The 24,823-nt window shown below is 39.6% G+C and overlaps 2 protein-coding genes across 2 annotated transcripts; both read left to right on the plus strand.

Moving 5' to 3' along the window:
- The first annotated feature begins 401 nt into the window (after positions 1-401).
- On the plus strand, positions 402-15,975 carry LOC108891637 (pleckstrin homology domain-containing family G member 4B). Its single transcript, XM_018688863.2, has 22 exons — positions 402-674; positions 1,339-1,459; positions 1,645-1,738; positions 2,225-2,311; positions 3,000-3,116; positions 3,248-3,346; positions 3,618-3,769; positions 4,384-4,522; positions 5,135-5,257; positions 5,341-5,538; positions 6,311-6,975; positions 7,216-7,659; positions 8,602-8,851; positions 9,310-9,399; positions 10,266-10,592; positions 10,698-10,868; positions 11,094-11,271; positions 11,379-11,495; positions 12,054-12,338; positions 12,655-12,890; positions 13,117-13,175; positions 13,613-15,975. Exons 1-21 carry the CDS (start codon positions 416-418, stop codon positions 13,153-13,155), a joined length of 4,191 nt encoding a protein of 1,396 aa, XP_018544379.2. The 5' UTR covers positions 402-415; the 3' UTR covers positions 13,156-13,175; positions 13,613-15,975.
- An 84-nt stretch (positions 15,976-16,059) lies between these two features.
- Positions 16,060-24,677, plus strand: LOC108891649 (protein-glutamine gamma-glutamyltransferase 2-like). The gene is given in 16 exon segments (XM_018688885.2): positions 16,060-16,222; positions 16,613-16,798; positions 16,936-17,166; positions 17,326-17,444; positions 17,520-17,648; positions 18,581-18,749; positions 18,972-19,101; positions 19,233-19,336; positions 19,765-19,853; positions 20,155-20,308; positions 20,531-20,619; positions 21,307-21,453; positions 21,455-21,491; positions 21,782-21,942; positions 23,502-23,638; positions 24,069-24,677. Coding segments are annotated over 16 exon segments (2,040 nt in total). The 5' UTR covers positions 16,060-16,212; the 3' UTR covers positions 24,217-24,677.
- The last annotated feature ends 146 nt before the right edge of the window (positions 24,678-24,823 follow it).

Raw genomic sequence — 24,823 nt, forward strand, 5'->3', positions numbered from 1 at the left:
AAGTGAAATTTCAGGGATGAGCATGACCCTCAAACCGCGTGAGAGACTACGAAACAGAACCAGTTCCACAGGAATGAGTCCAAACTTTTCTCAGTCTCATACAGCGCCACAAAACAGACGAGAATCCATGTCAGATGGAAGATGTTCATCTCTCTCTACAGCGGTGGTGGACACGTCAGAGAAGTGTGAAGTGGTCATTGTTGAAGGTCAGAATGTGAGGAGAAGAGAAAACACCGACTCCTGTGCAGAGATTCCCCAGTTACATGTGGTCAAATGTAAAAACAGCACAGCCTTTGGACTGGTTTCACCCAAGATCAACAGGAGGAAGATGGTCATTCAAGGTACAGTTATGTTGTTGTTATGTGTTCTACTCTAACGTGGTGAGTTTGCTCTTTTCATTGGGGTTTAGTTACAGATGAAAACTAGTCTTCAGCAGGCTCCCTATAATAAAATATATCCACTGTCTTTAGATGGTGTTCAGCCCGGCAGTACATCCATATCCAGTAGAAATGGCCATCAGACGGAGAACCCATCACAGACAGATCCACCTCCAGCAGCAGAGACGCAGAAGATCTCCCAGCCTGCCTCTGCTCGACCCAGACCTGACCATCTCCCCCTGGGATCCCCAGACCCCAGAGCCCACCCCCTCTATCTGGGAGTAGCATCTCTCACAGGTAAGTTAGTTTCAGATGCAGGAAATTACATCAGCAACCACAATACTCATTATAATCCGCTCACACAGTTTAGCAGCTTCATAGTTCTTCAAAGTGCCTAAATGCAGTAGATCAACAACAACATATGTGAGAGAAGAAATAGATTACATGAAAAATACATACAAAAGTATGTATAGAGATCAAGATTTATTATATATTTAACTGATGTTTACACACGTTGGTATCTCTAAGAGTATATCAGTCTGCAACTGTAATGGCTGATTAAAAAAATAATAATTGAACAGTACTATGAAAACCATGAGTTATTCTGTGTGTTTGTAGATAAATTTCTCAACATGCACAGTAGCTATTTCAATGACAACTGTGCTTAATAATTTGCCTAAATCATTTCCGTTCTTCCATGTGAGACCAGAGGGTGCCACAATTACGTACAAAATTAGCTTTTCTATTTGAATGGAAGCAAGTATCTCTACATGAAGTATGGAGGGTGACAGACAAACGTAAAATAAATCAAGCGCTCTCTAGGTGTGACATGGAATAGCTGCAAAACAAACAATAAACTGTAAACTAAATTGTCTCTTTCACTCTGGTTAGTAAAAATCCTCACAAACAGAAAACAGCATTTTAGATGTTCCCTGATCTTTTCTGTCTCTAACCCCTCCAGGCGGCAGAGACAGGACAGGCAGGGTAATAGTCGAGCTCTATGGAGAGCACCAAGGATGGAGATCGGCTGTAACAAGTCAGGAACTCTTCCAGATGCTGCTCTACTTCCACTCGATCACCAGGTGAGGAGTAATATTCATATCCCAGTAAATCAGTCAAGAAATACATGAGCCACCAAAAGGTCAAAATAAACCAAGTGTCCATTTATAGACACACTCAGAGGGCAGTTTTGGCATCTGTGTGTTCTTGTCTGTTTTGCTGTGGTCACTGGTTTTGCACTAATTTGTCATTTTATCTTTGTATGTAGGAGAGAAGTCAGAGAAGCTGGGATGACGCTCATTTTTGATGCAAGGAAGATAAATCCTCAACCGCAGCTCTATAAGGCCCTGATGACGCTTCAGGTAAGAAGCACACAAACTTCTGCTTTACATCAGACGACAGCAGATCAGAGCTCTCAGCTGTTGTTTAGGTGTTAATGCCAGACTGGAGTGCTCCTGAACATAAACAACATGTCTAGATGTTCTCCAGTTTATGAAACAGTCATAGTGTGTAATGTGACAAAAGATGTTGTTCACTTCACTTATCAAATCAAACTGCTTTAATCAAACATACAATATACCGTATAACGATATACAAGTTGGTCTTGAACTGAATGACCCCATGACACAGTTTATATTTGCAAGTGTGATACAGCTTATTAGTGTTAATATCAGTTCCATTTACTTTATAAAATTGGAAATGAAATTAGCTCCATTTAGCATTTATACCCATGTTTTTTACTCTTGTAAATTTATTCTCATGATAAATAAAAGCTTATAACTCAAAATTAAACACACTTAATTGTATTGAGATAGTGTAGGGATTTATTGAATGTTAAACTGTTGCAGGAGCAGACTCCCCAGGCATTAAACAGCTTGGTGCTGCTGGTGGACAAGGACAGGAGCATCCGGCCAGAGAGATGTCCAGGGGTCCAGGTCAGCTTATATCACCCTCCACAAACCTAATCATAAGACACCTCTGTTTGGTTTGCTACTAAGTGTGATCAATCTGAAGCTTCATTAACCTCTTTGATCAGAGTGTTTCTAGTCATGAGAGAGAATTAATTCTAATAATGTTTTGAGTGAAATATCTTAACAAATATAGGGTGGGTTGCCATGAAATTTTGCCACAAAGCTTTTCTTTGGTGTAGGTCACAGATTTCACTAATCCAGTAAAATATCTTATCATCGTCCTGTGTTTTCGTCTTCCAATTGCAGCTGTTTCAACTTCGCCACTCATCTTTCATCAAAGAAAATGCTTACCGTTGCTTTTACCATGAGACCTTTTTGCATTTAATAAGCTGATATATTGACCATTGTAAATATGCAGTATTAATTGTTCTTTGTGAAAAAGAAAAAAGAAGAGAAAATATAAGCAAAACAAAAGAGGCTATGGACGACTGTTTACCTGGGCCCAGTCAAAGAAATACCAGCAAAAACAATAGGTTGCTGACCCTTCTGTCCTTGAATCTAAAATATTAGTTAGTTTCAATTATAAAGACTGAAAAATCAGCACAATAATGATTCAGACATTTGAATTGGTGAGCAAACAATGAGCGCTCCTTTTGTTAATGTAGCACTGTAGCTGCGAAAACATGCTTTGACGTTTGTTACCTTGAAGCAGACTGACATGGTGACGTCGATGAAAGCCTTGCTGAAGCTGGTGGAGGGCAGTCAGCTGAGCTCCCGCCTGGATGGCACACTGTCTCACAGCCACTGTGATTGGATAGAACTGCACCAGGTGAGACAGTCACCTCCTGTACATTACCGGTTTCTCTTTTTCTCTGCCTCGCTCCTCTCTAATCAGGCGGTGTACTTGTTTTTTTCTTTGCCACCCACAATTTATTTTTGTCCACATGTTTCATCCTCTAGAAACTCTTTCCATTTGTATCTGACCTTCATGAGGCATCCAGCTTGCTGCTGAGAGCCATCAGTAGGTTAGAGGAGCCACAGAGGATGGACACTGTACAGGTACCTTAACGCTGCTCTTTGACTGCTTTCTAATGATGTTATTTGGACTTTGGAAGCTGGGTTAATGTAACTCTTACTTCATTAATAATATAGTATGTGCAGTATGTTGTTACGGGGATAATAGCTTCTGTAGCTATTAAAAAATATTGGTGAATAGTGGTGGCACATAGAAAAGCTGTCAAGATAATCTTCAGAAAATAGCAGCACAGGTAGTTCCCCAAAATTCTTGATATGAAGGAGTCACTGTATCACTTGCTTTTTTGTCCAACAGACAGTGCAGCAGTGCATGATGGACCGGAGGACTCTGATGAGGGATGTACTGGAGGACAGCAGATTGGTCAGCCTGCAGAGGGAGGGTGGAGCCATCCTGGCTAGGCTGAGGAAAGAGAGTGACCTCAAATACCCCCACTGCGAGGACCTCAGGTAAACACTGAGGAAAAACTCCTGCTCTCACCTGCTATATTTACATGTACAGAAAAAAACCAGACGTTGGCCTGCAGTCTGATTTGTCTGTTTACATGGCCTGTTATATCAGTGCCAATGCAGGAGACTGCACCAGCAAAAAATCATGAAATTGTCCAGTTGTGACACTGTCCTCATTATTTGATTTAGCGATAGCTGAGACTTTGTACAGAGGTCAAAACCAAAAGTGAAATGAATTAGATATTTTAATGACATAGTAATTTTCTTTATATTTAAGTAAGCCAAGTATTTTCTTCAATTTAGAATAAGTATTGGCTTTACTGGGTTATTTTTCCATCAAAAGTCACTCTCTGAGACTGAGATCTGATTTCCCCGGGAGATCTGAGTACACAGAAATATTTATAGCAACATCATTTATAGATGACATACTGAAAAGCCATAGTATATGTTAGGACACAGTAGAAAACAGCAAGATACATAGAAAGAAAAATGAAATTAATAAAGTAATAAATCATGGGGAATAAAATGTCTAATATTCCACTAGAATCTACTTCTTGAACATCACTTTCTCATTTTTTTCTTAAGGCTGTGATCTGTCTTTTTCCTACACGCAGTGATGCAGTGGACTCAGTGACCAGCCTGTACAACCAGGTGGAAGAGCAGGCTCACATCCTCGTGCAGAGGTCCAACATGTCACTGGAACACCTGGAGTACCTGCTGCAACTCAGAGAGATGGAGGGACACTTCACCCAGGTATTGTACATTATACTAATTGAGCCTATGGACATTTAAATGAGTGCAGTTTACTTTCAAAGAAAATAAGGTTTCGACACTGCAGTTATGGACTTAAGAAATTCTAATGTCCCTGAGTGTGTGGAAGCTGTGGAATGATCCAGTGACAGTAATTTACCATGTGTTGGTATAGTGAGGACTAGATTTCAGGAGTTAACCAGTGAACACATATTTGACCTAAGGGAAAATAAAAATACAAATTTCTGTTGATGTACTTAGTTCCTTTCTGGGACACATGATTTGTGAGATTTTGGTAGGTTTTTTGTTCTTGTATTATCACTTAAGGGATGCTTGTGATAAAGGGCTTTATTAATTCTACTTTTATTGAGAGCAAATTTAAACACTTTATATTTTGCTCTGACATTTCCCTCTTTCTTTTTTGAAGTGAACAAAAACACACAGAAACAGGTGCATACACACCTGTACACGTTCATTTGTATGTAACATGAATTTATACAAAGTGGGAGATTGTTATAGAACAAAAACAAAATAAGACACATTAGATAAATTTGTTTAAAAAGCACATGCTTACTTAGCAAACACAATAATTGTTTGCATCCTCCACCCCTGCAGATGCAACAGTGGTTTAATGTAGAAGGAGAGCGCCACCTCCTGGAGGCTGAGTCAGTCGAGGACTCTGGAGACAGAATGGAGCAGATCCTCAACAGCTTCACTGGCTTCCTTATTGAAGCTAATGTGAGTCTAAGTTTGTTCTCGTGTCTGTCCCTCTGTCTGTGTTTGTGTTTCTCTGTCTGAATCTCTCTCCTCTCCCTCCCCAGGACCGGAGGCACCATGCCATGTCGTTAGTGTCCGAGGCAGAGCATCTCCAGCGCAGCGGGCTCTCTTACCCAGAGACAGAGGCATTCAGGACTTTTGTCTGCACCTTCAAATCAGGCCTGGAGGACTTCCTGTGCAGAGCGGAGGCTTGCGGCAGAGAGCTGCAGATCATGGTCAACGTGTGTGATTTTTGTGAGCAGGTTTGTAAGATCGGTATTCAATAATCAAGATTAGTTGCTGTTTTTAATTTATGTTACTTTTATCCTTTTTGGAAAGAATGCACTTATATGCTGTATACAGCTACAGTATATTCAACTAAACATTTAAATGGAGAATAATACAGGGTCAGATTAACCAGTCAAAAACTACCTGAGCAGCTTTTTCGAATCCTTGTATTTTATTCTCGTATTATACCTGAGTACATTCTAAAATCTGTAATTGTGCTTTAAATTATTAATGTATTGTTATTGAGGTATTTCTATTAAATGCTTTTGCAGAGACTAGAATTAGAGAATAGACCACAGTTACAATTATGTTGTTATGTAAAAGTCGGGAAGAACTTGTAATAAATATTGCTTTGGTGTGCCTTTCTCTTGTATAGAAATCTCAAAATAACTTCAGGTCATCATTTATTATATTGAAATTGACACTAATTGTGTTCAAAAGAGCTACTTTTATGTGTGCGTGTGTTTTTGTTTTACCCAAAGACGTTAAGGAAAGAGGGCAGCACTCCAGCAGTGATGAAAAAAGTCACTTCATGTCTTGATGATTTGTTAATAATGTACAACTAAAGAGCTGACAGATTTGCTGTTATAAACAAGACATCATGCAAATAACAATCAAGAGGGAAAACAATTCCCCCTGTTTTATTCTTATACTTAAGTATCTGGGTATGGTAGCATATAAACAAAGAAAATAAATACATACATGTTATTTCTCTGTATAGTAAAAGAAAACCTCTTTTACAAACAGGCTATGGCTCTGGCCAGTGAATGCACTGATTACCTGGACCAGAGTGAAACAAACCCTCAACACCAGAACCAAGTCTCTGGACCAAGCACGACCTCCCTTTGCCAGCCTGAACTGCCCACAGGACATGACTCTGGCCCAGCCACTGTCAGTGATTCACTGTCAGGCAATGACAGCTCTATCCTTCAGACTTTCCAAGACAGGTTCCTCCAGTTTTGCCCAGAGAGATTTCAGGAGGTGAAGACCCAGGCCAGCGCCCTGCAGGGTTCCAGGGGCATGCGGGTCTGGAATGTAGCCTGGCTGAGATGTCAGGAGGCCAGGCAGCAGCTTCAGGAAAGGATGCAGGATGTGAATGAAATTTACCACCAAAAACCAGATTCTAGCAGCTGGTGTGAATGTCATTATGTCGATGTGGTGAGCACCAATATTCAGACAGCGTCACCTGGTGGCCAGGGTCTGGTGGTGCAATCGACCCCCGGGCCTCGGCACCCGCAGTGGGAGGGCATTGTGTCAGGAGCAGTGGATTTAGGGAAGAGAAAGACAATTCTTGGCAGGAACAGCACTAATTCAACAAATGTAGCTTGTTGTAACATCATCATCAAACCTGAGGATCACAGTGACACTGGAACCAGCCAAGGGTCAAAGGTCACTCCACAGTCACCTCACAGGTAATACAACTTCTTTAGTCTGTTCATCTCACTTGATCAGAGTAGCTTAGCCACTGAAACAAACATTTCTGTTTGAAAGACACACTTGTCTGATTCTACTTGAACTTTTCGTGATGGTACAGATATTTGTGATAAGAATGAACTGATCATTAACTTTTCTTTTCTGTAACCCACTGTGTCATTCATACACAGAAATCCTAACATTACATAATGAATTTAAAAAAACACATTTTCAAATAGATCAGCGAGGAGAACAGAAAAAGAGACGAGGAGGAGACAGGCGAGCAGGGCGAGGAGCGAGCGTGACGCCGCTGCTCTGTCTCAGGCCCACACTGTCGGCTGCCAGTGGTTTCCATGGGGACGAGGTCTCAGGGCAAGGTCGGTGAGCCAAGACTCGTGCACCACAGCAGTAGCGACGGCAGGGTCATCCACTCCTCCAGAGCAGGCTCGACCCCCATCGTCCTGCTCCCACCACGGTCAGCCGTCTTGTCGGATTCTCAAGGAGGCTCAGAAGTTCCAGATCTCCCGCCATGGGAGCTTCTGCTCAGAGGACTCCTGCATGATCGACCGAGGCGCTGCAGGGGTTAATGGGACTTTATGCTGCAAACACTCCAGCCTGCCCATTGGGAGATATGAGGGGGCGTTTTGTTTGGCAAATCCACAGGAGAGTGCCAGCAATGCCCTGTAAGTTTATCACAGTATCCTTGGGTGTAATTAACTTGCATTATTGATTAAAAATGATCTGAATTATCAGACATCTGCTTTGCAAGATAATATTCTGTGAGATGACCGAGAGAATTTAATTATACGCCTTAAATTTGACTAATCTCGTGACTCTTAATGAGATTCCATGCGCTCTTTTCTGTCTCTAAGCTGACAATGAAGTGCTACAGGTATCATTTCTTCAGACTTTCTTTGCTTCTTTCTTAATTTGGCAACATGGATGGATTCCCTACCAGGCACAGACCTCCAGCTTGAATTGATTACTAACATTGAAAAGTTTCAGTGGCTCAGTCAAAAGTGGGAACATCCCAATTATCATTTATATTATATATAATAATTAGGATATCCTATTTTATACAGCTCCCCAGTCTATACTTGGGCTACAATAAACTCAGTAAAAAAATGTTTACTGTAGAATAGGAGCATTTTATATTTGTGCCCAGGGACCCATTGTCTCTCTCATAATCCATCCATGCTTGGCATATTTCTTTTCTGTCACAGTGCATGTAGAGAGTAGAATGACAGCATGTGACTGTGTCATCTGACAAAATGTAAAAGAAAATGATGATAATTATGATGCATAATCATGGATAAATTGTATTTATTTATTCATTTTACTCACTCACCTCAGAGAGCTGGAGGACACAGAAACCAAGAGTATTTAAAAAATTTGCCATGAATTAATGTATCAATATTCTTTCATCACAAGCATGTTTCAAAAGACAAAGAACTTATTATACAACTAATCTACTGATTAATTTGAGTGTGTAGAAAATAAAGTTAAGTGTCATTCAGCAAGGAGAATAAAACAAAAAAACACCCATCATCAGGTATTCAAAGGATGATGAGTTAGTTGCACTATAGGCAGCAGTACAAACGTATTTGTTGTCTTTGTGTCATCAGGAGGCTGCAGCGTGTCCTGGAGGAGCTGGTGTTCACAGAGAGAGAGTACGTCCGCTCGCTGGGCTACATCCTCACCCACTATCTCCCCCTGCTGGACAGACCAGACATCCCCCAGGACCTCAGGGGCAAGCGAGGCGTCATCTTCGGGAACCTGGAGAAGCTTTACGACTTCCACAGCCACTACTTCCTGCCGGAGCTGGAGGCGTGCCAGAGGGAGCCTGCCATGGTGGCCCGCTGCTTTCTCAGACATGTGAGTAGTATAATTGTAATGAGTTTAGCTGTATATATAGTACATGTTTTGTCTGTAATATTTTTAATTCTGATTGATTTATTTGGAGGCTTTTTTTTTTTTTTTTGCAGGTTATTTTGTAGGTTAGTTTATATCTGATATACTCTGTTATTTTGTTATAATTGTAATAATAAAATATAATACAATAATAATTTTAAAAGTAATTAAATAAGCAAATTTCAAAATGTCTATTTAGTTTCACTGCACTTCTTGAGATGTGATGAAACTAGATGTAGACATGTACAGTAACAGGGTTATACTATATACTGTATATACTTTATACAATATACTATATCATCATTAAAGGTCAGTAAAATAATCTGTTTTTATTGCAGATTAGCAAGTGGCTAATAATTGTTAAAACTGGTATCATTAATAAAATACATTTTCTAACATGGTTTTACTGGGGTTGTCTCCAGAGTGAGAGTTTTGGCTTGTACGCTCTGTACAGTAAGAACAAACCCCAGTCAGATGCGCTCATCCTTCACCGTCGCCATGACATCTTCAAGGTCAGTTTCTATGTCCTGTTTTTCTCTTCACTGAAACATACAAGAGGTTTAGTTTTCCCACTGTCAATGTGCTTAAGCAGATATTTAATACAACTTTCATCCTACACAAGCTCCCTCTTTCCTGCAAATTCTCAATTTTAGCACATCATATCTGTCCACATGTTTGAAATACAGACATGTAGAAAATTTTAAGATTAGATTAGATTTAGTCCTGTTCGTCAAACAGTCTCCCTGAAAACAACTCCTATAATATAATACATGAAAAACACAATCATCTGACCTGTGCAGACAGCGTCGAAGATCATCTCATGATGAACAGTTTTAGTCTTGATCTATTATCTATTACTTGATAACTTGAACCCTAATATTCCCAATACCCCCCTTAATTTTTCATTTCAGTATTCAGATTCAAAGTAACATGTTATTTTCCACACAGTTTGACACCTTCATATACAGTTTATGTTTTTTAGCTGCATGTACCAGCACTACATTGAAGCTATAATATATGACACATTAGCTTAAACAAAGGCTGTGTCACATATGATAGACACTGTGAGCAGTATATTCAGATTACACATATTAGTGAGGTAATGCACAACTGTAATAAGTATTACATTTTAGGATTGTGGCAGAAATTGTTGTACTTGACACAAACTCTTCTTCATCATTTCAGTGTGGAACTCTACACTTTCAGATTCTGGGTGTTTGCCGTCTTTAATTCTTAGTTCACATCATTGCATCTTCCCTTCCAATCATAAGGAATTAGTCTCTTAGCAGTAGTTACTGTATAACACCCCTTATCCTGTGAGGATCAGTGCTGTGCTTTACCTTTTCAGCTTTACAGTCCACTTTGTTTCCCCTCACAGAAGAAGCAGCAGGAGCTGGGGGACATGATGGACCTTTCATCCTACCTGCTGAGACCCATCCAGAGGATCAGCAAGTACAGCCTCCTGTTGCAGGACATGTTGGCTCTGGCTGGCTCATACAGGCCAAAAGACTTAATCCAGGATTCACTGCTTGCATCTGGTGTGTGTGCACAAAGTGTGCGTGGCCCAGGCGTGTATATGCCTGATCTGACCAGCAGTGAGAGGGAGCGGGAGAGGGCTGAGATCCAGGCTGCTGCCGACCTGGTTCGATTTCAGATGCGTCACGGCAACGACTTGCTCACCATGGACGCCATCCAGGACTGCGATGTAAGATATTAAAATGGTAGATCAGCCGTTCTTGAAACAGAGAAGTTAAATGAAGTCAACCATCTCTTCCTTTCTGCTCTGCTGTACTTTCCTCTGTTCTCTCAGGTGAATTTAAAAGAACAGGGCCAGCTGATTCGTCAGGATGAGTTCACAGTTTTCTTTAGAAAAAAGAAATGTGTCCGCCGCATCTTTCTCTTTGAAGATCTAATCCTCTTCAGCAAGACCAAGAGGACAGACATTGGCAATGACGTTTATATCTACAAGCAGTCATTCAAGGTCAGCACACAAGAGTGTTGGAGCCTTAATGCTCAATCTTATTTTTAGCTGTCATCATATACAGTGTATTCTACTTCACAAGCATTTTTCCAGTAGTTTTGAATTACACCTCACAGCCCTGTGGAGCCAGCATTCAAAGCTACCTCATGAAGCCAAAACACCTAAACATATATGACATTTCCGTCAGTGTAATTTCCATGTGTCTCTTTATGTTTTCTGTCCCAGACAAGTGACATTGGAATGACCCATAATTCTGGTGTGAGCGGCCTGTGCTTTGAGATCTGGTTCCGCAGGAGGAAGAGCGAGGACACCTACACCCTCAGGGCCTCCAGCATGGAGGTGAAGAAAGCCTGGACCACCGATCTGGAGAGGATCCTATGGGATCAGGCCACTCACAGTAGAGGTTGCAACAACAACAACATAGCTTTTTTATCCAGAACTAACATAGAACACAGTTTACAAAGTGTTTTATGGGTCTAAAAAACACTGTCACCACACTTTATGTCCCAGAGCTACGTATGCAGGAGAGGGTGTTCATGGGAATGGGCGGCAAACCTTTCATGGACATTCAACCCAGTGACGCTGCAATTTGTGACCGAGCCGTCAGCTGTGGTCTGCCAGGGAGAAGTAAGGAGCTGCACTCACCATATTTTACACTACATTTTATAATCAAACTCTGAGACTGAACTGTCTCAATAACCCATCCTCTCAGGATGAATTGTAGCAGCTTTGGTGATTCTCTGACTTTTCATCTTGCGCCATCATCAGGTCAAAATTGGACTTTGTTTATCACAGAATATCTGTATAATTAATTTTCCCATGAGCCTCAGCATTGCTTTGTGTTTGATGATAATTAGGAAATATTAGCATGCTAATACGCTAAACTAAAATGGTTAACATCTCCTAAACATCTTCATGTCATTGTTAGCATTTAGCCTCACAGAGCCGCTAGCAAAGCTGTAGAGTGTCAATCATTTATTATAATTACTTTTTTGCATAGTTTTTAATTTAAAAAGTGAAAACTATTTTTACATTATTTACATTTTGTCGCTAACAAAATAACAAAATTTAACAAAACTCAATGTGTTTGTGAAATAACTGCAGAAGTCATGCTTGTGTCCTCATTGCTCACTGACCCAGCACATCATTTTCTCATTGATGACATCTATCTATGTGTGTCGTCAGTCCCTGTGGCGTGTTGTTCACACAGGGGCTTAGACTATCCACGGCCACACTCTATTGGCTCTGGCAGCACGGCCTCCACCACCATCAGCCAATCGTCTTCCTCCTCTGGCCGCGGCTCGCTGCCCCCTGCTGGTTATCCTGGGAATCAATCACAGGGAGTGGACACTAGTCCTGCCGTCTGCTCCTCCCCTGAGGCTGTGACTGACAATGAACTCAACAATCATCATCTTCATCAGCATCATCTTCATCGTGACTGTGAACAGTGGAAAACTCATCATCCTCTGAGTGAGTGAAGTCTTTATTAAATATAAGGATCTGTTTGCTCAGGCTCTAAATAAACTTCTGATCAATGAACATTACATGATTATTAATGAGTTGGTATTTTTAAAGCCACTTTGAAAAAAATCCTTTGGCGCTATCTGGTGGTAGCATCAAGAATGACACTGATATGTAACACCTGGACAATGGGAACATTTTTTCCCCAAGGGTCTGCTCATTTTTTGGAAGCTATAATCAAATTTGAATTGATATACAGTACATTTTCAAAAACAAACTTCAGCCTTCACTGTTTCTCAATGTGTTTGATGTGTTTCTGCTTTAGCGGACAGCACTGAATCATCTGGGGAATGCATCAACGTCTTCAGCAGCTCTGAACGCAGCTGCCTGTCCGCCATTGGTGGAGAGGTAAATGACGACTCCTCCTCGTTTGTATCCCAGAGTTCAAAGCCCTGCCCACCACTGTGTCGGACCCCCAGTCTGAGGAGAAACAGCTCACCGCTGGTTATCAGAAAGAAACTGGGTGTCACACCCAGACCGCCACATCTGGCTAATGCTCAGGTACAGGTGAAGGTATAATAATGTAATCTGGTGTGTGTATACACTGAAGGCAATGTTCTCAATTACACATCGCTTCTCTAATGATAGCAGTCGTAAAGGTTTGAAAAGAGTTTAAATGTGTGTGTGCCTAGATTAACTAAGCCAACATTCTGAATACTGCTCCTGAAAACCATCTTCTCTGATAGCTTTAACAGTATAATACAATATTTGGTATCTTGCATTGCAGAGTGAAGAAATCATAATTGCAAAATCAACAGAAGTTTAACCCTGGATTCTATGCAGAAGGTAAACAAGTTACATTACTAAATACACTTAGAGTTATGGTGCAAATCTAAAAAAAATCAACATAACTGAAGTTGAGACTAAATTAAACAGGAAAAACAAAAATATATAAATATCAACATGTAGTCAGGTATATTGAACATTGTTAATAGTTCTTGCAGTCAAGAAAAAACGACCACATATAAGTTCATAAATTATTTTTTTCTATTTGTAAAGTAGCAGCTATGGGCAAGGATGGAGAGCTGTGTGAATTCAGAGCAGCAGAGTAAAACAAACGCTGAATCAGGAATGATGTTGCATTTGACGGTTATTTCTCTGTGTGCTTTCAGTTCCTGTTGAGGTCATTAATATTTGATGAGAAAACATTTTAGGAAAGATGAACTATCATTGTTATTGTTATTGTTATTATTGAATGATTTGTGCTTTAAATATTGTTGCAGATTATTGGTCAACTGAAGCTATCCAGTGTTGTTGGAGATCCTCTGCTCGCCCTGCAGACAGATGCTTTATCTGAGTGAAAAAAGTTATTTTGTGAAACACAATCATGAGGCCATCAGCGTTGTCTGGTCACAAGGCTTGGTTTGCATGTCATTGCAACACAATACTGTAATGACATGCAATGTTAACCCACAAAGACAGAAAATGTGCCATTTGCTCATAAAATGTGTCTCCGTTCTTTGCCCCGTGAGAATAATTTTTATCCCTGAATCATGAAGACCATAGTTTATTCGATGTCCTGAGCATAAGTAGCTAAAATGGGAGTCTGTTTTAATTTATTTACACATAAAATCCCCAACAACATTTTACCCTCATGAAAAAACAACCTGTAATTTTTATTTTTTGTAATTTTTATTTTTTGTAATTATTATTATTATTTTTTTTTTTCCAGATTTGCCCACATTTCATGTCACATATCTACTGACTATACTCTTAACTCGAAATGTGAAACATGCTCTTTGGCCATACATTTCTGTGTCATGCTACATTAACACAGAATGATATAGAATATGGTCAAATGAGACACTATTGAACAGACACACAGGACCAGCATCTGTATTTGAGAGCAGTCCATAAACATCGGAGACCCCTTTAAGTCCTGAGACAAAAAAAAAGTCTCTCTGCGTTACACACTCCTTTTCATGTGCTAGCAGACAAAGCATTGCTTACAGTGCAATTGTATTAGTATCCTCTTTAAAGCTGGGCTACATTGTTTTGGTTACAAGATCACAAGGGAAACTCAGTGGTGCCAAGATACAGCTCATGGCTAGAACTATCCACTGGCCATGAGCCCAGGACAAGCAGCAGACCCAAACTTAAAGCTGATGACTATAAATGGAGAAACATGTGGATACATCTACAGATATGGAAATGTATAAATTGTTTGATGGTGTAGTAATGGATATATGGCAATTAATCAATATAAGAAGTTATTTCTCCTATGGGTCTGAACATTTCTTTTTACCAATGACTGCTCTTACAGTAGTTGTATATTTAATAATTTATCAGGAGGGACAGACCACTCACTGATTTGTGTTTTCACACCTGGATTTGAAGTACTCTGTATCTGCTTCATTTAATGCGGAGAGAAAGGATCTTGTTTATAATCTCGAGCAAAGAAGCAACGCAACTGCTGCAAACAGACAAAATATGACAACATGCTTAAAGGCAAAAACCACTCACTGTTATTTAGGGTCCACTAATGGTTCCATACTCATCAATGTTCCACATTCACTTGCATGAAAATGACCATTACAACAAAGTGTTTTTGTGATTATTTAAATGCTTTTAAATGTATTTTTATGTTTTCTCAACAACTTGCTGAAGATGAGTGAAGTCATTGTTATTGTCTATGCAAAATGTTCAGTATATTAATGATGACAGGATCTTAAAAATTTTGAATGATGTCGACTTATTTTCTTTAAATTTTCTTTGAAACCACTGACTTTTGATGACATGGCAGATCCATGTTTTTTCTGTTTTCTGTTACTTTTTTGTTACTTTAGCTTTTTCTTTCATTTATGGGTAAATGATTTTGTTATTCAAATGCAGGGTCAGTGCAGTCTTTCTTTCTTTCTTTCTTTCTTTCTTTCTTTCTTTCTTTCTTTCTTTCTTTTCATATTGTATTGTTTTTCCTCTGAACCCTGTACCACCTTTTGGAAGTGTTGAGACAGATGGGAATAACATGAGGATGTGGCACCACTGGGATGATGCTTCACTTCCTTATTCCACAGACAGAGTGATTCCTCAGAAGACAGCTGTAGACACTTATTTCAAAACTTCGCAAGACATTGCTACTATGTGCAGGTTTTAGTTTGGCGCTAATGCCACTGCCCAAGAAGAAATAGAAATATTTTTTGAGTTCTTCATTTCATGTGTCAGGGGTGGTCTTACATTTTATGGTAAACTTCTATGAAATGCAGAATTTCACAGTCTCCCTCTGTCCACTCAGTCATGCTGAGCTGTTCTTCTGTTCTTTTGATCTGCAACCTAACTGATAGAAAACTGAACTGTCAGGTTGCAGTTTCATGATCTTTTCACAACATACTTCAAAAAGTGAAAGTGAAAAACTCATCATGCTGAAAAATGTGTGATTTTTGGATGTGTTCTTATTTTGGATTATAAAATGTAATTTAGCAGTTTTTGATTCATTTTGAATTATAACATTTTGTCTATGTTGAATCATACAGTAATATATGGCATAAATAATTTATGAAAAAAAATGTTGGTGGTTTCATTTTTATATTCGTAAGAAAATTTGCTATTTGAGTTGAGAGATCAGCAGGAACCATAGTCAAATTGAAGAATAAAAAGGAAGAATAAAAAGGAAGGAATGTTGTAAGTGTCTTTGCCCTGCCTGACTAAAAACAGAATTACTGATGTGGTGACTAGACAGATGGGGGCAACCCTATCCGGTTTCACATGCTACAAATATCCTCCAGGGGCAGTTACACTGCAGGGGTATTAGCCAATAAGCACAGGTTGCAGCAGTGAAGTGTCACTGTCCTCACAGAAGTAAAGAGACAAGAACTTCTCTGCAGACATGAGTCAAGGTAAGGAGAGGGAAAAAAAACTTTCATATTTTGGTGTTATTAATTGACTGTATAATTGACAACTGAGGATGAAGTTATCTCTCAGTGTTACTTCACAGAGAGAGACCTTCTTGAATAAGTATCAGAATGAGAGTCGTGTGAAATGTGATGAGCAGGAATGGTGGTTGACATGAGATACCTCAGATCAAGAACATAGAGTAAGACTGAATCTGTGTTGCAGATCGTCCTGATGATTTCTTGTGATTTATCATTGGTGAAGAAATTTTGACAGTTTGATTTTGACAAGTTATCAAGTCATGTGTTTGTGCCTCTAGATTGTCCGTGTTGTTACAGATGAGAATGTATTTAACTGTGGTGACAACTGTTGTGTTTTTCTGTCTCTGCACGCAGTCTTGGACATTGAGCACTGTGATCTGAACATTAAGAGTAACAACAGCAGCCATCATACAGAGCGGTATGGAGAGGAGTGTTTGATCGTCAGGAGGGGAGATCCATTTATCATCATTTTACATCTGAAACCTGGCAGCACGGAGTTCAAACTGGGTGAAACCAGCTTCACACTCATTGTAGAAACTGGTATGCCTCTAGGTTTATTTGTGTGCAAGGAAGAAACATTTGGAGGGAGTGTGTATGCATGAGAGCAGCAGCAGTGTGTGCATGAAGATTTGTGTGTCTCTCATCTGGATTTAGATGTAATGTTTATGTGTCTCCAGGTCCGCTACCCAGGAAAGAATCAGGCACAAAGGTTTCCTTCAGTCTAAGTGACTCCACAGTTGACACTGAATGGAGCGCATCTGTTAATGATCCCTCTGGAAACACAGTGTCTGTGTCTATCAGCTCATCCCCCAATAGCCCCATAGGAGTTTATTCTCTGACTCTGGACCAGGAGGGGCAGAAGACCAGTTTAGGACAGTTCACCCTACTTTTTAATGCTTGGTGCCCCAGTGAGTACATAAAGTATTGGTTTGTGTTTTATATTTTGTATATTACATCTGTTGCATAACTAAAATATATTGTGTTTCACATAGCACAACAGCAAGATGAGATGTTAAGTAGCATGTAGCATGCTTTCATGTTGGTGTCTTGTGTGCACTGATCCACAGAGGATGCTGTTTACATGCGCAGTGAAATGAAGAGGCAGGAGTATGTTTTGGCACAACATGGGCAGATCTACAGGGGAACACATAAACGCATCAAAGGGACACCCTGGAACTTTGGACAGGTACACATTTATCAATTATATGATTTTATATGATTTTTTCTTTATATGCTGCTCAATATTACCCTTCTTCTGCAGTTTGAAGCAGGAATTCTGGATATCTGTCTGAAGATCCTGGATGAAAACCCCAAATTTGTGTCTGATGCCGACAAGGACTGCTCTGCCAGGAGAAATCCCATCTATGTGTCCAGAGTGCTGAGTGCCATGGTAGGTGTCCAGGCTTTAGTAAGAGTTGAGACCCTGTGGACCAGCCTGTGAATAGCCTTTATTTTAGCTGTGTGGACAGGGATTACCATGGTGCTCCAGAAAACTCTCTGTCCGCTACTTTATATTCAGCATGCAGGGCAACCACTCTACTCTACTTCTCTAGAGAGTTTCTGTTCTCTTCCAGCAAACCTTTGTGATACAAAGCAGCAGCAAAGAGAGGTAAAATTTGACATCATGTGCAGCCCTGGTTCCAAGCAGGTGGCGAAAAGCAGTTTAATAACAAACAAATAAATTAGGTCTGTCAGAATTTATTCCTGCTGCAAGTTAAAATAGCTAAATGAGAAATCCAAAGTTATTTCTACTGGGAGTCACACATCAGTGGCTGTCACTCCACAATAAATCAGTACCAGGCATGTTCACATCATGCACTATTTGTAGGTTACATGACAGACTAAGGATGCACCCACACATGGCATCAAACAACCAAAAAAAAGATCCTGGTCTTTATTCACTTTCTCCCAAATTATATCAACTGATTATAAACACACGTCTAATGTCTAGAGCATCATGTGCTTTGTCAGTACTAAATCGTGTGTCAGACCTCTGTCTTGAAAAGCTGATGGATGTCTGAGGAAAATCACATCTAAAATAAGGGCTTGAAAGATGTTGAAGGATTTTAAAAGAAAATAAATCCAAATTTTGTGCTTGGTTTTTTTCCTCCAGATCTTTGTGAGCCTGATGTTTCTGCCTAAAATAAACCAGTGTTGCTGTCAAAAATATAAGCATCATGTAGGAGACTTTTACAAAGTCAAATGCTAAATTTGACTTGACTGAATTAACAAATGCTAAAATGTTCAGTCTTGTATATTTGATTCCCGCTTATTTCTTGGCATTCACCTCTGTGCTTGTGTCCGCTCCGTCTGTGTCCACAGATCAACAGTAATGACGACAGAGGTGTACTGGTAGGACAGTGGGAAGAGTTTTCAGGTGGGGTTCATCCAGGACAGTGGATCGGCAGCGGGGACATTCTGCGCCAGTGGGCAGAAAGCGGCCCCGTCCGCTATGGCCAATGTTGGGTCTTTGCTGCTGTTGCCTGCACAGGTTGGAACACAGTACAGAGTGTATGAGAGTCTTGGTTTGATTGTCTGAGGGTTGAGGGAGTCTTTCATTTGCTACATCCACCAGTCCACTTCTACTGCCAATCCAGCCTTTTTTTTCTTTTTCTTTTTTTAAGCAAAACCCTAAATTTATCTAATCTCACATTATCTCACGCACGTGTTTTAGTAAAGTGGTGATGAGGTGCTGCTCTCCTCCCTCCTCCAGTGTCCCGAGCCCTGGGCATCCCATGTCGAGTGGTTACTAACTTTGGGTCAGCTCACGATACAGACGCTAACCTAGTGATAGAAAACCTGTATGATGAAAATGGCGAAAGAATTTCTGAAGATTCGATATGGTGAGTCTATGGTAGAGATAAACACAGCTGTTTCTTATAGTACATCATTTTTACACTCTCTTGTTATTCTCTAATATTCCTCAGACGTAGAATCACCATGCTCTTTTCCTTTATTTTACATGTTTCCCCAGGAATTTCCATGTTTGGGTGGATAGCTGGATGACTCGTCCAGACTTGGGGTCTGAGTATGATGGATGGCAAACCAGTGACCCAACCCCGCAGGAGACAAGTGATGGTGAAATTGGATTTCAATGGAGTTTGGCCTTTTCCCTCAAAACTATTCTATTTTACTTTACCAAGTCTGAAATGTAGATCTGTGAGCTGACTATCTTCATTGCCACACAAGAAAAAACTCAAACGATAACTTTTACTGTTACTGCAAATAAGATGCGTCATAACGGGTTGCATGCCATCACGGTATTTAACCACAGTGGTTAGTTCCAATTTCTGGCAGCAGTCACAGATTTAGTGTATGATTGTGGTCTTTGGTAAACTTGTGACAGCTTATGTTTGTTATGTTCATATGATTTATCACAAGGCTGTTCTCCTTGATACTCATTGTTTTTACTAATGCACACAGATAATGTGACCTTGATACTCTGTTCACACTGTTTTTTTCATAATATTGAATGATTTGTATGTCTTTATTGATTTACTTTTCAGGTGTTTTCTGTTGTGGACCGGCCTCACTGAGAGCCATCAAGGAAGGAGAGCTGACCAAGAAGTATGACTCTCCCTTTATTTTTGCTGAGGTGAGTTTTTGCTTGAACCCTTTATTGTAACATTTAAAGAGAAACACAGACATATATATAGTTTGAATTTAGCTATGGATGCCATAGACTACCATAGTTTTCTAGTCATGGTCAGAGTAAGAGGTTAAAAATTTTGCTAAGACCTGATCCCAGCTAACCCACCCAAAAGAAACGGATTCATTTGGTTAATTATTTTAAGGAGACACAATTTAAGAGATACTATATGTATATACGTATGTGTGTAAAGACATCTCTGTATGTAGTGTTGGCTCATGTTATTTCATATCATGCATGGAGACAGGTTAATGCAGATGTTGTGGACATGGTGCGTCTGTCGAATGGACAGTTTGTCAAGTTCCGTGGGTCAACTAAGTCTGTTGGACGCTTCATCAGCACCAAAGCTGTGGGCTCAGATGAGAGACACGACATCACACACCAGTACAAGTATCCAGAAGGTACTGCAGAGTTACATGTGCACACACATATTGACTGTACATGCAAAGAAAAAAAAAAAAAGTACTAATAATTTTAATACTACTAGAAAAAAAGAAAAGAAAAATAATCACATAGAATTTGTGCCTGTTGAATTCAAATGATCATAGTTTTGAAGAGGCTTTGTGTTTGGCGCTGTTTTGGAGCTTTGATGAAAATTAAGCTGTATTCCTGATGGTTTTCAGGCTCAAAGGAGGAAAGGCAAGTGTATGAGAAGGCCCAGCACCACAACAAGCTACAGCAACGAGGAGAAGAGCCGGGGCTCCATCTGAAGGTTTTTTTTTTTTTTCCCTGCATTCATACTTAGATTTACTGGGGAGATATAAGCTAGAGACAATAGTTCCAAAGAGGTCACGCCATCTGTGCCTAAATTGTAGTTTCACTGGGTAAATAAATAAATAAATAAGACTGAAAAAGAAACTGAAAAAATATTTTACTATGTTAAATGAGTCTCAATAATAGCGCCAATACTTGCAAAACAGACTGGCTGTGGCATAAGAAAGAGGAACAACATTGATGTGACAAACATTCAGCACGTGGTTGTCAAATACTACTCACTGGCACACAGCCTAGTATGAACCACAGTACAGTTATGATTTGTTTACTTCAAAGTTTCCTTAAGTGTCCGGTTTTTGTTAAATGCGTGGATGGTTTGGGGGGTCAGATAGAAACCTAATCACTCTATCATCGCTTTATTTCCTGCCTTAGCCTCAAATTCATTTGACTGTACCCACTTTCATTAGGATGTTCTGATTATGATGATGTTTTGATTGCATATTATTATTATCACACTAGAACTGAATCTACAACAAAACTGAATCGTGTTTTAGATTTTGGAAAACAATTATTTTTCAGACACATTTCAGAACTACCTGCTAATGTCAAACACATTTTTGTGCAGGTTAATATTGTATGTTCCACTTATTAAATTAGATAAAGCACTTCATAATTCTCATTTAAGATCAAGCTTTCTGACAACATGATGGTGGGCTCAGACTTTGAGGTGTACGCTATCCTCACCAACAACGACATGGAGGCAAAAACCTGCAACTTCCTGTTTTTCGCCAAAGCCGCCAACTACAATGGAAAACTGGGAGACAGCTGCGACATATGCCTCAGAAAAAGTGGAGGTGCCCCCTGGAGAAGGTTTGCTCTGATCTTAACACTCTACACCATATCATCTGAGGTGTGAATTTAATGATCTTACAAAAATGATCACAGTTGTTTTTAATGTACCTCAATGAAACAGAGCTGTCTATGCCTGACTAATATTTGAATTAAGCAACTCAAGCTCATTCAAATGTACCATGGAAATGTCTCTCAGGATATACATCTTCCTTACAATGTATGTTGGATCAAACCTGCTTCATAGGCTGCCAAAAAATTCCTGTTCTCATGCTGAAATTGCATCATGACTGTTTTAATGTGTTTTTCAGAAAGGCAGCTGTCCCTCAAACTTGACTATGACAGCTATGGAACGGTGATCACCTCAGACAGGTTGATCCTAGTGTCAGCTATCACCATTGACAAGCAGACAGTTGACTACCACAAGGCTGAGAAGACCATTGTGTTAGATGAGCCAGACATAAAGATCAAGGTATGGATGGAAGGACAGAGGTAAGAAATTAAGAAACTTGTCATGAGCAATAAAACAGCTCTCTAGTGTTGTCCTTTAGAAACTCCAGTATCAATCATCAATAATTTGAACGTAACAAGAAATCAGCTCACTTGAGCTCAAAGCAGAGCATTCTTTTATTCAGCACATTAGTCCAGGTGATAGGTGTCAAATTTACAGTGACATATTCATATTTTCAGAAACGGAGCTATTAAAAAATCCCCATTTTACTCTCTGCTATAGCCAATTTATGTATTTTGCATCATATCTCCTGAACTAACATGATAAGACAAATGTTTTCATGGTGAAGTATTACAATGATTCCATATACAACATCATAAACTGTTCAGGTGAAAAGATAATGGAGAATTCAGTTGAGCAGGAAATCACCTAGGCTACACTTCATAGTATCATGTCTGTTGCATGCACATTGTGTAGAGTTGTAAAAGCTTAATTCTTGTTCATTAACCCTGACGACACAGTGAAAAGGTTAGAACAATATTCACCATTCAGCTTAAAAAGAATGTGTCAAACACACAGACTTACAACCCTAAAAAATTTATTTCAGAAACACCTTTGTTTGAGTGCGTTGTTGTTATTGTACTTGTTGAACCTATTATTCACCATCCCCTTCAGTCTCCACTTTAACACAGAGCTGGGCACTTTAAGGCCTTTTTTGCTTTTTCAATGGCAGCTTTTCTTGCAGCCACAACTTAAAAGTTCAAGGATGGACTGGCTTGACTGTGGATGAGTTGACTACAGTTGTCACTAATCAATAGGGTCAGCGTCAGTCAGTTGGAGATGGCTTGTTTGGTGACATTTCAAGTTCAAGTTTTTTCTCTATTCTCTAATTTGAGTTATTTTAAAAAGAGTGAGCTTGTTCTGCAACAAGGGGGAGTTTGCACTGCTCTTGGCCTATCCTCTCTGCAACCCTCTCCATGATGAGCCAACTCAACACCAATCAAGTTTGTTTATCTGCATAATGAGATAAATTATACCTCTTCTCTCTCTCTCTCTCTCTGTGTCTGTGTGTGTGTGTGTGTGTGTGTGTGTGTGTGGATTTTGCATTTTTCTAACAGTTATGCAGTAATGTAACACTGAAACGTCACCTAAAGCAGAGTTTATGTGAAGAGCTGATATTTGCTGAAGTATAAAGTGTGCTATTTAGACTAACTGGTAGCCTGAACACTATTTGAGCTTTTGTTGATTTACAGGCATACTGGAAATGGGGATCACTCTAAACCTCTGTTGCAAAGATGGAGTTTCCATTTCCAAAAGCCTCAGATCTCTCAGAGTTGACGAAAGCATTATATTTATCCTTCTTTTTTCCCATGCACCTGGTGACATTTTGTAATTTCTTCAGTCTTCAACTTTAGTCCATGGCCTTTTTGTCATTCTTCTAAAGCTGTGATTGTTTGAAATGGGTGTGTTATTTGATGAATATAAATTTCCATAAAATTGTACAGATTTATAATTCAGTCATTTACAATATCACCAACACTTACACAATGAAACCTGTTAACCTGAACCCATCTCTGCAGCTGTTGGAAGAAGCCGTAGTGAACCAGCCTGTGACAGCAGAGCTGACCTTGTTGAACCCTTTACCAGAGCCGCTGCAGGACTGCAGTTTCACCATAGAGGGGGTCGGCCTCACCAGCAGCAAACCCATAACAGCGAAGTATGTCAACTCCATCCCAAGTGTCATGAGCAGATTTATGCTTCACCTCCTTCTTTTTTCTACCTTTCTATGGTTTCCTTGTGTCACCCAACTCCCATATCAGTTTATTTACAATTTAATGGACAATATAGTTTTTAACTTAACTTTTAATTGTTTGTGATGAGGCTTCAAAGCTTACAAAAAGTCAAGTACAGTGAACTTTTCCCAGTAACTATCATACAGTGATTCCTCTATCTGTAATTACTTACAGCTCAGAGTAAAAGAGTCTGTTCTGTGATTTGTGGTGATATAATAATACCTTTATACAATGGAGGCTGATGCCATACCTACTGCAACATTTTTTTCTGAGCTGTGTGCATAAGACTGGAGATCAGCATAAAACTGAATGTTTTGACAGATGACGCTCACTGTTGAATACCGACTCTTGCAGGGCTGGAGCTGTGGGCCCAAAACAGGAGGCCAAAGCCACTGTTGAGTTCAGTCCCAGCAGCGTTGGCACCTGCGTGCTGCTGGTGAACTTTGACAGCAACAAACTGAGGAACATCAAGAGCCTTGTCAACGTTGTTGTGAAGGACTGAGCCAATCTGACAACAGTAACAGCTTTTTTATGTTGTTGTGTAACTGGAGTGGAGTGGCTGAAGTTTATGGGGCTACCCTTGGCATACAGGCCATAGACTTCATTTCTAATCTACTTATTATTTTCATCCACTTGTTATACTAGAATATACTATGCTATTATGTCATCCAAAACAGTAACTTGATTCACATCCACTAATCATTATGTACATTGCTGATGTAGTAAGCTATGATAGAATAAATAACTCACACATCTGTTTTACATGAATGATTAATAAGATTGTTTTCTCTTTGACTGGTTAGATTTAAATGTCACAATAAAATTACTGCCACAATAGATGTGATTATAACAAGCGTTTGTTTTGTTTTGTTTTGTTTTGAGGGAGCAGCTTTCTCGTTTCTTTTTAGGGAAAATGTTGTTGATTATGCAGAAAGAAAAATGAAAATAAAATTTTGAAGTACATTTTTAAGGTTCTGTGTTATTTGCTGTCTTGTGGGCCAACTGTACCCGCAGAGTCAAAATAAATTCTCAGCAGATGAATGTCGCCATCTCCTGAACATTATATCCAGTCATTTACAGCCTTCCATGCTGAATCACTCAAATAATGG

Source organism: Lates calcarifer, linkage group LG6, assembly GCF_001640805.2.
Source record: "Lates calcarifer isolate ASB-BC8 linkage group LG6, TLL_Latcal_v3, whole genome shotgun sequence".
Taxonomy (NCBI): domain Eukaryota; kingdom Metazoa; phylum Chordata; class Actinopteri; family Centropomidae; genus Lates; species Lates calcarifer.